At 44.7% G+C, this 13,257-nt stretch overlaps 1 protein-coding gene across 8 annotated transcripts in view; it reads left to right on the top strand.

Moving 5' to 3' along the window:
* The window catches only part of LOC144808497 (adenosine deaminase 2-like), a 405,785-nt gene that overhangs the window by 197,724 nt on the left and 194,804 nt on the right, over positions 1-13,257 (top strand). For 7 of the 8 annotated variants that reach the window (XM_078673640.1, XM_078673641.1, XM_078673637.1 and 4 more), the window contains one exon: positions 5,824-6,143. In XM_078673640.1, the coding sequence (XP_078529766.1) occupies positions 5,837-6,143 (307 nt within the window). In that variant the 5' untranslated portion in view covers positions 5,824-5,836. Of the gene's footprint in view, positions 1-5,362; positions 5,486-5,823; positions 6,144-13,257 lie in introns of all 8 variants that reach the window. The other variant, XM_078673642.1, reaches the window with a different exon arrangement.

The following is a 13,257-nucleotide window of genomic DNA, read 5'->3' as shown; positions in this document are numbered from 1 at the left end:
ATAATTCTCATGGATAGGAGAGTCTCCCAAGACCTGGCTATGGCCAAGCGTTCCTCTCTTGGCCATATTGCTGAGGCTCGGACACCGAAAATGGATTCCCGGCGAGAAGCACAGGTGCTAGTCCATCATTCTGGATCTAACACGGACTTGGATGCCCCGATTCTCGCCCAGGACTTGGAGGCTTCACCTAACTTACACATACTGACTGAGAGTGGAACGCAAAGAAGTGAAATAAATGTTAGTAACCCTACAGCCATTTTAACAGAAAGAGCACGGATAGAAGGGGCAATCCCTAAACAAAAATGCAAAACTAACACCCTAATAGCTGTGAAAGGGAAGAAGGCCATTACTCTACCCAATCTGTGCATTGTTGAAAAACCCTCAGACAGTCTACCTATCCCCACAGAAGGCCCACCTCCTAATAACCCTGGCCTACTGCTGAGTCTCCCAGATGATACCGTAATTGACCAAAGCCTGGAAGAAATTCTGGAACTCAGCGGCCCCACGGGTAACTCATCAATAACACCCCGATTGGAGGAGCCGGGTTCTACCTTAAATAATACAGAAATTTGGAATATGTTAAAAGCTTTACTAGAACCTATAGAGGTAAGACTACGCTGTCTGGAAACGGTTTTAAAAAATATACATAAGGACATAAGTGCCCCCAGTTTTACCCTAAATAACAAGTCTATTCAGGCTACTAATTTATCTAAACCTACAATGGCTCCTAAAAAAGCGTCGGAAACTAACAATACGACGACTAAGAAACCCAGCAGTGCCTCAAACCAAGTAGGACTCATAACTAAACCCCCTGTTGTAGAACAGATAAAAAAAACAGATACTAATCCGACCTTATCTAAAAACAATACCGTCCCCCAGTCCATACCCAGCGTCAGTTTATCTCAGGCGCCTAAACTCGACATAGAGGACAAGGGTAAGGTTAAGAATCGTAGAAATATTCACCTTCCCCCAGATGCCGCACCTTATGTGGTTATTCTTACCGGAGTTACAGAACTCCGGTCGCCAGAAGAAGAATCATACCAGGCACTCAAAAAATAAAGTCTGCCACTGGCTAGCGAACAATTATCCTCTCCCAACAAACATATCAGCTGATATCCTAATGATAGAAAGGGCTCCCTGGGTAGGACGAAATAAGAAAAATTTGCAGGGGGATTGTGTGGTGGTAACTTTTGAAAAACCAGAGGCAGTAGATTTTATTTGTAACAACAGGCCCCCAAGATATCAGGCGAGCAGGGTTACTGCCAGACCCCTCTCGTATTTTTATCTTCCCCACAATCAAGTGGATAATCGCTGGAGTTGGTTTAAAGGCTCTCACGATAGGATTTCAAGACAAAGGTCTAACTTCCCTTGGGATATTCAACCCCCAGTGAGGGAGGAGGGCTGGGATGGGGGGTGGAATTTGGTGGGGTCTAGGGGAGGTAGACCACGTCAAGGTGGTCCCCCGCATGGCCTTCAACCCATCCATCCCTTTTTCTATCAACAACCTCAAAATGGCCCTTCTAATCCCCTGTACTTCCCTATTGCAAACCGCTTTGAGTGCCTTTCAAACACAGATTGGGTGGATTGACATACTCAGGGTTCGCCAGGGGAATATGGTGTTTGTCGAAACCTAACAAGTCCCTGTAAGGATGTCTCCATAGTGGCACCTATAACAGCTATTTTATCCCCCATACCCGGAACTAGCCTGACGACGAGAGAGAGCCGGGGTGCGGGTAAACCGACCGCCCTTAACACAGACTTAGCACTTTGTAATGTCCTTACTTGGAATGTGGCAGGTTTAAATGCAAAGGCATTGGACCCAACATGGCAAAGTTTTATTGAACAACATCATATTATAGGGCTTCAAGAAACGTGGGTCACAACACAAACTTTTTCCCTGGATGGTTTTTGCAGCTTTTTCACCCCGGCAGTTCCAGGCATAAGAGGAAGAGCAAAGGGTGGTTTACTCATCTTGTGTTCCCTGGATTTAGTAGGGGTTTTCAAAAAAATAGATACCGCTTTAACAAATGCTCTTGCGGTAGAATGGACTCTCCCTAACTCAAAGACGGTTCTGTTGATTAACTTTTATAACTCAAAGGAGTCCGTCATTGCAAATGAACATTTAATTTCTTTGTTGAATTTTTTGTCAGCCTATAGGAGTGATTGCACCACCCCCTCAGAATTGGTTATTCTGGGGGATTTTAACATACACCCCTGTGAGGGGGGTTGTTTTAATGATAGATACGGGGGGATATCACCTGAAGCTATTCCCCATTTTGAACACACCCTAGAGGGCGAGTACCTAGAGTTTTTTCTAGCGAATCTAAATCTCTTCGAATTCGACCAGGGCATTAGTGAGCCGAGAGCCCCAACTTTTGTTGGAAGAGATGCCAATACAGTTATAGATTATATTTTTGTTTCAAATGGGGTCTTGGCAAAGGTACATGAGTACAGCGTAGTTGACCTCATCTCATCGGATCACCATCCTGTTCTCTTGTCCTTGGATTTAGATTGCTTCCGCACTGACAGTCCGCCAAGTATGGCAGCTATAAAGGATCTGAAATCTAAAGAGCAGGGAAGGCGCCTGAAATGGGAGATGATCGTCCCAGAGGATTTCTTTCATGCAATTGCTCAAGAGTCTGAGGACAGCATGGCAGTATGCTTGGACCCAACTGCAGAGGGCCCTAAGGTCTTGATAGCCTTCGAAGACATCTGCTCTAGGATTAGTAAGAACTTGGAACGAAGGTCGGTTGGGCAAGGGAATACAAAGACCCATAAATGGTTCAACAAGGAATGTTCGAGGGTCCATAGTGCTCTGATGAAAGCCATCAAACAAAAACCCAGAGATAAGTCCTTAGTGGCCAAACTAAGGAGGGAATATAAAACTATAACCCAAAAACGTAAAAACCAAATCAAGGAGGAAGCATGGAATAGCCTACTATCTGAGGAAGTCTTGAGAGACAGCAAAAAGTTTTGGGCCATTGTAAATCAGCCCTTTTTTTCCGACAATGGGCAAACGGATTTAGACTGTGTCATAGAAGATAACAGATGGCTAGCCCATTTTGGCAAAATCTATGAGTCTACAGCCCCTGCCTTAATTGACAAAACCCACGACCATACCAATCTGGTCATGGACTTTAACATCATGGAAGTTGAAAGGGCGATTAGAGAGACCAACAAACATAAGGCCCCGGGCCCTGATGGGGTACCAGCAGATCTCTACATACAGTACCAACAATTCTGGTCCAAAATTCTATCTAACGTTTTCAATGCTATCCCGACAGCTGGCTTTCCATCCTCCTGGTCTACCTCCATAATTGTGCCCATATTTAAGAAAGGGAATAGGGCGGACCCGGCCTGCTACAGACCAATCTCCTTGCTGGACTCTGCCGTCAAAATCTTAGGCAGAGTCATTTTGCACAGAATGGAGGATTGGCTGGAGGAGAGCGGGATCCTTTCAGACCTGCAGTACGGGTTCAGGGCACATAGAGGGACAATTGACCAATGCCTGAACCTTCATTTAATTATTAGTAAATACACTGTGGTGAAGGGGGGGCTTCTTTATTTGGGATTTATGGACCTATCCTCAGCGTTTGATTTGGTTAATCGCCCAAAATTATGGACCATCTTACACAACTTTGGTTTGGACACTACTTTGGTTAATTTTTTACATGACCTCCACTCTAATTTGTTTGCAACGGTTAGGGCATCAAGGGACGGTAGGTGCACAGCAAAGTTTAGATCAGGGAGAGGGGTCAGACAAGGATGCATCTTGGCCCCTCTACTCTTTACACTGTACATCAACGCCTTGGGGAAATTTCTGAACACAGCCACCCTGGATATTCCGCGTATGGGGGGCCTACCTATCCCGGTCCTCCTATACGCGGACGACGCTGTTCTTATAGCGTGGACTGGCATAGGGCTTCAAAAACTTTTGGACCATTTCGGCCAGTTCATGGAAGCCCTTGATTTAAAAATTAATACCGTCAAGTCCCATGCTATGGTCGTTGGTTCGCGAAAGAAAAACATGAAGATCAGATCTTTCAGCTCCAATAATTCACCAATTTCAAGGGTGCCCTCCTTTTGCTATCTGGGTGTCACTTTTGACGAGAGAGGAACCTGGAAGCCACAATTGAAACTCAAGGAAAATGGAGTAATTAGGTCAACAACAGCACTTCTGAGCTTCTCAAAAAAATTGGGCTCGAAACCTATGGAAGCAATGACCAGGATCTATAGAGCCAAATGCTTGGCAATTGCTTCCTACGGGGCAGACATTTGGGGCTATGTTCCAGTCTCAGGCATACAAATTGCCGAAAATAATTTCATACGGGCCTTGTTGACTCTCCCGAAATCTTCCCCCACACATTCAACGCATAATGAACTAGGTATGCGGTACGTTACTGATCTTCTAAAAATGTCCCCAGTACTTTGCTGGATTAAAACCTGGACCAATGAAGAAATCAGTCTGAATCACTCCATCCTTAAGGATTGTATATCTCTAGATAAAGCTCTTACCATCCCGTGGCTGGCATATGTTAGAGCGGCATGTGCGAGCCTAGGGCGTCCGGAAATGTACTCTCTTCCGCAACATCTTAAAAAAGAGGATGCAAAGTGGGTGAAGCAACATTTTCGATCTCTGTTGGAAGGCGAAAGAGAATCGGCTGAAATCAGTAAACCTACAGTCAGATTACTTTTTCAACTTTCCACTACTACAGAGATGGAACCCTATTTAAAATATGTCACAAAGCCCTACCATCGATTTCTGCTCATAAGGTTTAGATTTAATTTGATCCATCTCATCCTTGGCACGTATACAGATTGGGGTACTCCAGAAAATTTTCCTCCTTGTACATGCGACTGTTTTTCAACACAGGACACTCTGCATCTGGTTATGCTGTGTGAGCACTATCTGGCTCTGCGAAAAAAAATTCTTGTGCCTATTTTAAAACCTTTAAATTTCGTTCAGGTACGGCCAGCATTACTATATTTACAGATGTTGAACTCAGTGCCAGTCACTTTTGGCGTAGCCTGTTTTTTAGTAGCTGCCACCAGACAGAAAAGAGTAAGAACTGCCGCATTATCAACTCATGAAATTTGATTGTTAGTATATACTCTGGTGAGATTTATATACTGTTATTCTTAGGTGTTCCCTGTATCTACCAAATTCCTTCTTATTAATGTCCCCTTTTTCCCTTGTTTTTTAAGTAGGAATGCAATCAACTCTCTTTATTTATTTAATTGTTTTTTATAAAAAATTATCTTTGTATCATGTACTGCTTTTATGGTTTTAATTAACCGAATAAAGTTTTTTTGACTGACTGACATTTAAGCATTCCCTCTGTCACTTTTTATTTTTTGTTAGGCAGCCTCTCCTAAGTGTCACCGTTTTTCCCATGCACTGCGAAGACCTCTGTGCTAAAGGGACTGAAGCTGCTCCTCCCAGATGAGACTATATCAAGTTCTTCTGGAGTTGTTTGTGCTCAGGGTACGAGGTGTAGTGCCATGCAGTTTAACTGGATTGCCATTTTTTTGTTGTAAATGAGTTGACCTTTCCTGTATTTGCTCAGCAAACTGGGCAGAAATACTAAGTTGAGAGTGAAATTACCAGTGTTTTAGAATAAGTAATCCAACTCTTTTGTGACTTAGGGCAAACTGGCAGCAGTGTGCAAATGATTTCAGCCTGGGTGAGGATAAATGTGTATTCCAAACACTGTGAATCCACTCCACTCTCATGTGTTATAAATGGGTTTACTTTTTTGGATCATGTTTTGCTCTTCATTTAAATGTATGTTGATTAGTTGTGTGTTTTGTCCCCCATTCAAGTAAAGTGAGGATCATGGACCTCCACTGCACCTGGCCTTTGGCGTGGCTTCTCCTGTGTTTGGCCTCTTTCGGTCACCCCAGACCATTGCCCAGCGACCGCAATTCCCTGATCCAAAAAGAGCTGTTCATCCATACCGGTGGCAACATTGTACTGAATGCACAAGAGGACCTTGCCAACCAGAAGCTCATGCGCCTGAAGATGGAAGAGGTGAATGAGGCCATCAGGTTGGGGGCCTTTCCTCCCAGCATGCACTTCTTCAGAGCAAAGAGCCTCATTGATCGGAGCACTGTCTTTAGCTACTTACAGAAAATGCCAAAAGGTAAGCAGCGGGTCTAAAGATGGGCCTAAAGACAGCAAGTAATTTGTCTCACATTTGCATGTGAAGTTTATTATTGTATTTGCGCCCTCAAATAGTGAAAGTGCTTACCGTATTTTCCGGCGTATAAGACGACCCGGCGTATAAGACGACCCCCTACTTTGCTTGATAAAATGTAGGTTTCGTGCTATACTCACCGTATAAGACTACCCCCACTTCCAGCGCAGTCCAACGCAGTCCTGCATAGTTGGCTCGTACTTTGTACGCTTTTGTAACCTGCACACTTATCACTTTTTACTCCAGGAATGTACCGATTGCTACCTCATGTATTTTGGTTGTTCACTATTGTCACTTTTGATCCATGTAACTTAACGTTTGCTTTTGTCATTTGTTCGTTTGTACGGTAATTGTTCCTCTTGTATCAATACTGTTCCTACTGTAAAGCGCTCTGACACCTGATGGGAAAAACAGCAAGCAGCCCCTGGATGGAAAATCTGTTATAAGTAACAGTACAATTCAGGGGAAGAGGAGCGCCACCCCTGTCACGGTTGCTGAGAGTAGCAGTTCAACCTTTCAGCACTGTGAGGTCAAGTACAGGAGTATTAAAGCTGGCAGAACTAAAAGTAAAGTCCGCGCTATGTAAGAAACGCATGAAAACATACGTCAAATTTGGCACCCGGCGTATAAGACGACCCCCGACTTTCCAGAACATTTTAAGGGGTTAAAAAGTCGTCTTATACGCCGGAAAATACTGGGTTTTTGGGCTGCCTCTTTGAAAGTAGACAATTGCTATATTAATTTCATGGGCATATGTCATTATTACTAATTCCACCACTATCACATTAGTACTGAATGCTCTTATGCAAGTAGACAAAATGTGTTCAGAAGTCGAGTCTTGCAGGAAAGTGATGAGATGGTTTTGCATGGCCTACTTATTCACCTAACATACGTTTACCTGGAAGTGTTTCCTGCTTTTCAAACCTTTAAAACATCTATAAAATGTCAATTGTTTTCAGCGTAAGAAAGTCTCTAATCAGTTGTGAGAGACGTTAAGAGTATGTACATGAAGTATTCTCCAAATATTCTTTTTATCCCTGGTCAGTAGATTAGTAAAATGTTAGGTTAAATGCAGTTGTTTCAGTGAACTGTGCAAGCATCACACACTGCACCAGCATACTGTGCACAGCTTCACTGTATGATAAATGAGCAGATATAGTGTTTTGTATTGCAACATTTATATAAGGCATGGGAACTCGCAAACATTTTCTCATGGGCCCAAAAACTCGGTGGGTGGTGGTTCCAGGGGGGAGGTGTTTTATGGGGCGTGGAGGGAGGTAAGGCGGGTGTAGGGAAAGTGAAGCACATACATCCAATTTCTGAATTTATATTGCACAAGTTGGAACCAGAAAACTTGGGATCAATCCCAACCTCCCCACTTGAGCACATTTTGTGATCCTAGACAATTATTTTATTTCACTGTCCCTCCTTTTGTTTTTCTTCACTATCACAAAAGAGTACGTTGAAATGCTGGAGTTCAGGATATGTGCTGTACAAAAACTTCTCCTGTGTTTGATTTAATAATGTTGTCATGTATAATAGCAACTGACTTGTACTTTTAGTTCACTATTGGCATTGTTGTCAACAGGGAGGAAAAGCTTGAATGTTTCTAAATTCATATTGGAAAACTATCACTTTAAACAAAAATACTTCTCAATGCACTGATGTAATCTGACTTACTGAGGGGAAACCTTGCTGCATGAATTTTGAAGAGACTTTTTTTATTTTTATTTTATTTATAGATTTTTCCAATAAAGACCAACAGAATAGGAGATGGGAAAATAAAGGAAATACAGGGACACAATGAGAGCCTCAGCATATGCATCATCAGTAAACAGAATACATTATGTTCAGTAAAGGGCATACCCATACGTACAGAAAAAGGGTCGGACGATACCGGTTACATTTGGAATAACAATAGGAGGAAATTAATAGGGGTCCAGAGAACCAGACTATGAGCAAGTGTTGTTCACAGTGATGGTATTGCATCATAACGAGAGAAGTGGCCATAAACCACTGAAAGGACGCATGAGGGTATAAATGAAGCGATAAATGCTTGTGCGTTGCATGTGCATATGTAATCCAATGGAGCTCAGTTCAGGTGCAATGCAGTCCTTAAGTCAGCTCAGGATAAAGTAGTAAATAAGTCCGCAATGGCTGCCATATATTTTTGGTTCTGGAGGTAGGTGGTTGCAGTGTATCATTCTTGGCAGTAGTGGTGTCACAATACATTAAGTTCTGAATCCAAGCTTTCACCTTTGGGACAGTGGATCCCCCCCAGTGTAGCGAGACCTGTCTCTTTGCAAGAAGCAGAGTGTTAGAAATGGTATTTCTGGTAGGCTACGGCAAGGGCCGAAGCCAGGCAAAAATCTCCACTCTAGTCTGGATAAGGGAGTTACACTCCTAAAAAAAACCCTGCTCACCCCCTTGGTAGCTTGGCACGAACAGTCTGGCTTATCTTAGATGCAGTGTGTAAAGCATTTGCACATAACCCACAGTAATACAGTGTACACACTACAAAAGGACACCACACTAGTTTAGAAAAATATCCAATATTTTTATATAATTAAAACAAGACCAAAAACGACAAAAAATCCACAATACTATATGTAAAAAAAAGTCTGTAGTTATCAAAATAAGTTTCAAACAAAGTTCCTCGATGTTGATAGCTCCGTCCGGGGCTATCCACGGCATCATGAACAACAAATCCAACAGTTCTGGCTGGTCGCAGGCCAGCTACGGTGTCTGGAAGACCCGCAAACAGTACCTGTGAGAAATGCATGGTGATGAGGCCCTTGAAGTCACTCGCGTTGCAGGTCGAGCTCCTCTCTGATGGAATCCAAAGCGCTGGTGTCTGCAGACATTGGATGCTGTAGTGCGAAGCGCAGTGGTGCGGCATGCGGTGCCCCCAGGTCGCGGTGCGAGCAGCGGCTCGGAGGCGTCATCGGTGAGACCAGGGTCGCGGTGCGAGATGACGGCGGTGGTCGTCGCTGTGCTAGCGGGTCACGGTGCATGTAGTAGCGGCGGTGTCGTTGCTGAAGTGCTGTCATCCGCTGACGAGCGGGAGTCGATGGTGCCGATGGGCCAAGGCTGCGGTGCGGGATGAGGGCGGTGATTCGTGAGACTTACGAGCGGTGCCCTCGAACCACGGTGCAAGCAGCGGCTTCGATTTCGGAAGTGAAACAGTGGCGTCGGGGAGGCCTTGGCGTCCTCGTGAAGCAAGGCGGTACCCACAGGTCGCGGGGCGAGCAATGGCTCGGTGGCGGCATCAACAGGCGTCGTTGCTGAGACCAAGGTCGCGGTGCTCTCTGCGGTGCCAAGGCTTCGGCGTGAAGCAAGGCGGTGCTGAGTGCGGTGCTCACAGGTCGCGGTGCAAGCCGCAGCTCAGTGGGTGTGTTGACAGGCGTCGTTGGTGAGACCATGGTTGCATTGCGGCGGTGCCCTCTGCGGTGCATTTAGGACACAGTCGGCAGCGGCGTCGTAGAGTTGCTTTTTCTCTGATACAGCACAAAACACACAGTCCCCGGTGCTGACGGCAGAAGAGCTTGAAGTCTTTGCTGTTCCTGAGACTTCGTGAACAGGGGGCAAGCTCTACATCAAGCCCTTGGAGAGCCTCACAAATTAGGTTGCAGAAAGTCCAGTCCAAGCTCTTTACTGCCCAAGACTGAAGCAGCCATAGCAGGTCAGCCCAGCAAAGCACACATGGGAAAGTGGTAGTTCCTCCTCACAGCTTCTCCAGCTCTTCTTCTTGATCCAGGTAAGTTCTAAAGTTCAGGGGTCTGGGCCCCAGTATTTGTATCCATAAATCCTTTGATCATCTAGGCAGAGGGTGTCTATGCCCAGCCAGAAACGGTTCTGCCTTCTCTGGTGTGAATTCCTGGAAAGAGGTAAAGACGGCATTGTCATCTGAAACCCAGACAGGTAATCCGCATTCCAGCAGAGGCACACGGGATGACTGAGCAAGAAAATAATCACTTTCTAAAAGTGGTATTTTCAAACACAGAATGTAAAAATCACCTTCCCTAAAAGATGTATTTTAACATTCTGAGTTCAGGCATACTAAACTCGAAATTCTACCTTGTTCCCTGGGTCAGTTTAGGATGATAAGATGTTATAATCAAACTGCCCATTCTGTCCTATGAGACAATAGTGAAAAACGAAATTGGCTGTTATTCACTATCAGGACATGCCACACACACCTGGCATGTCCTACCTTTCACATACACTGCACCCTGCCCAGAGGGGTACCTCGGGCCTACCTTAGGGGTGCCTGACATGTAAGAAAAGGGAAGGTTAAGGACTGTCAAGTGTGTGCACTGGCCAAGTCGACTTGTCAGATCAAACTGCGCGCAGACTCTGCAATGGCAGGTCTGAGGTACCTTTTCAGAGCTACTCATGTGAGTGGCACAATCAGTGCTACATACCCACGAGTAGCATTTGATTCACAGGCCCTGGCACACTCAGTACACTCTACTAGGGACTAACAAGTAAATCAAATATCCAATCGTGGAATCACCAATCCATAACACAATTGACACAGAAAGCACCTGCACTTTACCACTGATCAGCAGTGCGAAAAGTGAGCAGAAACGTTACGTCAGCAAAAACAGAGTCAAAACCGGGAGGTCTGAAAGCAAAAACACAGGGGAAACACGCCAAAAGATGCCAAGTCTAAAACAGAGCAATAGCAGTGAATAGCCAAACTGCTGCTTCTAAAGGCTTAACAAAGCCCAAAAAGGTACAACAGCGGAATCAGGCTCAATTCAGATTCAATCATCTGGGAGAGATGGTGAAGAGCTTCCCCTAGTATGCCAATATGGGAGCGAAATTCCACGTCAAGTGGGAGAAGTCTGCATGCTCCATTGCACATCTAGAGCAACAATTTGGTTTGGTCCATTTTCGCTAGCAAGTGTGGCATAATGTATGCCCTGTGTATATATTTAAAATGCAATAATTTATGCAGGTGACTGCCAGAGATAAACCGTGTTTGCTCACAGCAATATATATGCACACCTGTTTGGTAGGGAGTGGCCTAGATCCCTCTGCCATGCTGCCCAAGCCCCCACCCCTACCACTGGTCGAAGTGATAAAGATAAGTGATAGTCAGTAGACAAGATGTACCCCACTAGTTGATGTGATAACTAATGTGATTTGGGGAAATTCTGCTGGTTCCGCTGGGGGAGATGGAAGTATGGCACCTATGGAGTTTTGTAATCTATGTAGAATGAACCGGTCCATATAAGACACATCATGCCCTGCTGTTAGAGTTGCTAGACAGCGCAGTTGGGTGTCACAAAAAGATCACCCAGGGTATGTAGCCCACACAAGGCTAGGGTTCCCTTGGTTAGTATTTCTGTGGGCGGAGGCAGTCAATAATTATTTAGAAGCGGTATGTGCGGGGAGTAGAGGAGGCTAGCATTCAGATATCATTTTAAGCTAGCCCAGGCCCAGTATGTGGTTCGTAGAGTTTGTATCTTGGACGGCAGGCCTCGAGGTATAATATTGGAGAGCGAGCATGGGTGGGCCTGCAACCATTCTGGCTTCAAATATTGCAGCCTAACATCAGGATGGTACCAATAATACACAAAATGCACTAGTGCAACCAAAAAATCAGGGACCCCGCTTTGGCACAGCATAGTCCATGTTTACTGTGATGTATTCTTATAGGTTCTGTATCGATCCCCCTATTCCTGACCCTGTTCTGGTTAACAAGTTAACTAGCAGCCATCCCATGATGCAGAAACCGTTATCTGATTAAGCCACACTACGGCACAGGAACGTGTTATCTGATTAGGTCATAACGCTTGCCATCTAATTAGACAAGCGATATTCCTCCAGCCCCTGATAAGGCATACGGAGTTCTCAAAACAAACCAAACCTATGACAACCTGGGAAAAACCCTGCGGCCATTGTTTTGATTTCATCGAGAACTTCAGCAAAAGAATGTGCTAACGACCAAGTCGTATGAATCCTTATTGACGTATCTATGTCCATCCTTACGTCAATCTCGGCACCTTACAGGTATAAATATTACCGGTATTGCCTTAAGCAAACACACGCGGTGGTGACGAGATCGGAGCAGCCAGACTTGCCGAAGCCCAGAGCAGAGCAGACCCCGCTGGCGCAGCCCCGCCTTCCTGACGCTCTGAGAACGAGACGCTGCTTTCTCCTGCCGAGAAATCCAGCTCCGGCGCTTCCGGGTAGCCCTCGCAGGCAGCCTGGAATATCGAGACCAGAGACGAGAGATACCATCCCTCATTCATCCTAGATTCAAGGTACAGAACTGAATAACCCCTTGCAGAGAATTCTTGAGTCAGTCACTTGGCAAAACAAACTTAACTTAAACTGCTACTTTCTATTCCCGCCCACGTATTAGGCTTAGGTCAGGTACACCGGGGTAGGCGTAGTTAGAAACACCAGTTGAGTACGATTAGTCAAATGTATATGTGTATGTATCTATTTTATCCATTTTAAACCACCTTATGGCTTAGAAACCATATAAATGTTTTTACAGTATTATTTTATACTTCTGCTTTTATTGTATGCACTTTACTTAACCATAAGTATTGCGATAATATCGATCCATTTCTCTTGTATGAGAAAAGAGACTGATCAATAAATAACATCTTTTATTGAACACTCCCGTCTCTTCCTTTTCTCTACAATCTGGTGAGACTAAGAATGCACGTACTGACTGAGTAAAATAAGTTGTCTTTTGTTTTCACACGACTCTAGAGATACACTCTTGATTAGGGGAGAGCAAAGTTGTCATGTTCTATGGTTGTCAGAAACTAAATCCCTTCTTGTCTATCCAGGGAGGTTCAACTCCTCCTTGCCTATTCGAGAAAGTTTCTAGTGAACTCTGAGCTAGCTGGCAAACCCAAAACTTTAAGTCTAATATCGACAATAGAAGACCTAGTTAACGTCTGGTCTAGGCCTATACTATTGAAGGTATTATTCCAATGCGCAGAGCCTATTGGGATAATAGGAACTACACTACATTACCAGCTAGTTGGCGGCTGCCCACCAGCCCCGATGAGTCTAATGAGCATACCGCGGA

The sequence above is a fragment of the Lissotriton helveticus genome, chromosome 1_1 (assembly GCF_964261635.1).
Source record: "Lissotriton helveticus chromosome 1_1, aLisHel1.1, whole genome shotgun sequence".
NCBI classification, from domain to species: Eukaryota; Metazoa; Chordata; class Amphibia; order Caudata; family Salamandridae; genus Lissotriton; species Lissotriton helveticus.
The sequence above is the reverse complement of the archived record's forward strand: the minus strand, read 5'-3'. Positions and strand labels throughout refer to the sequence as shown.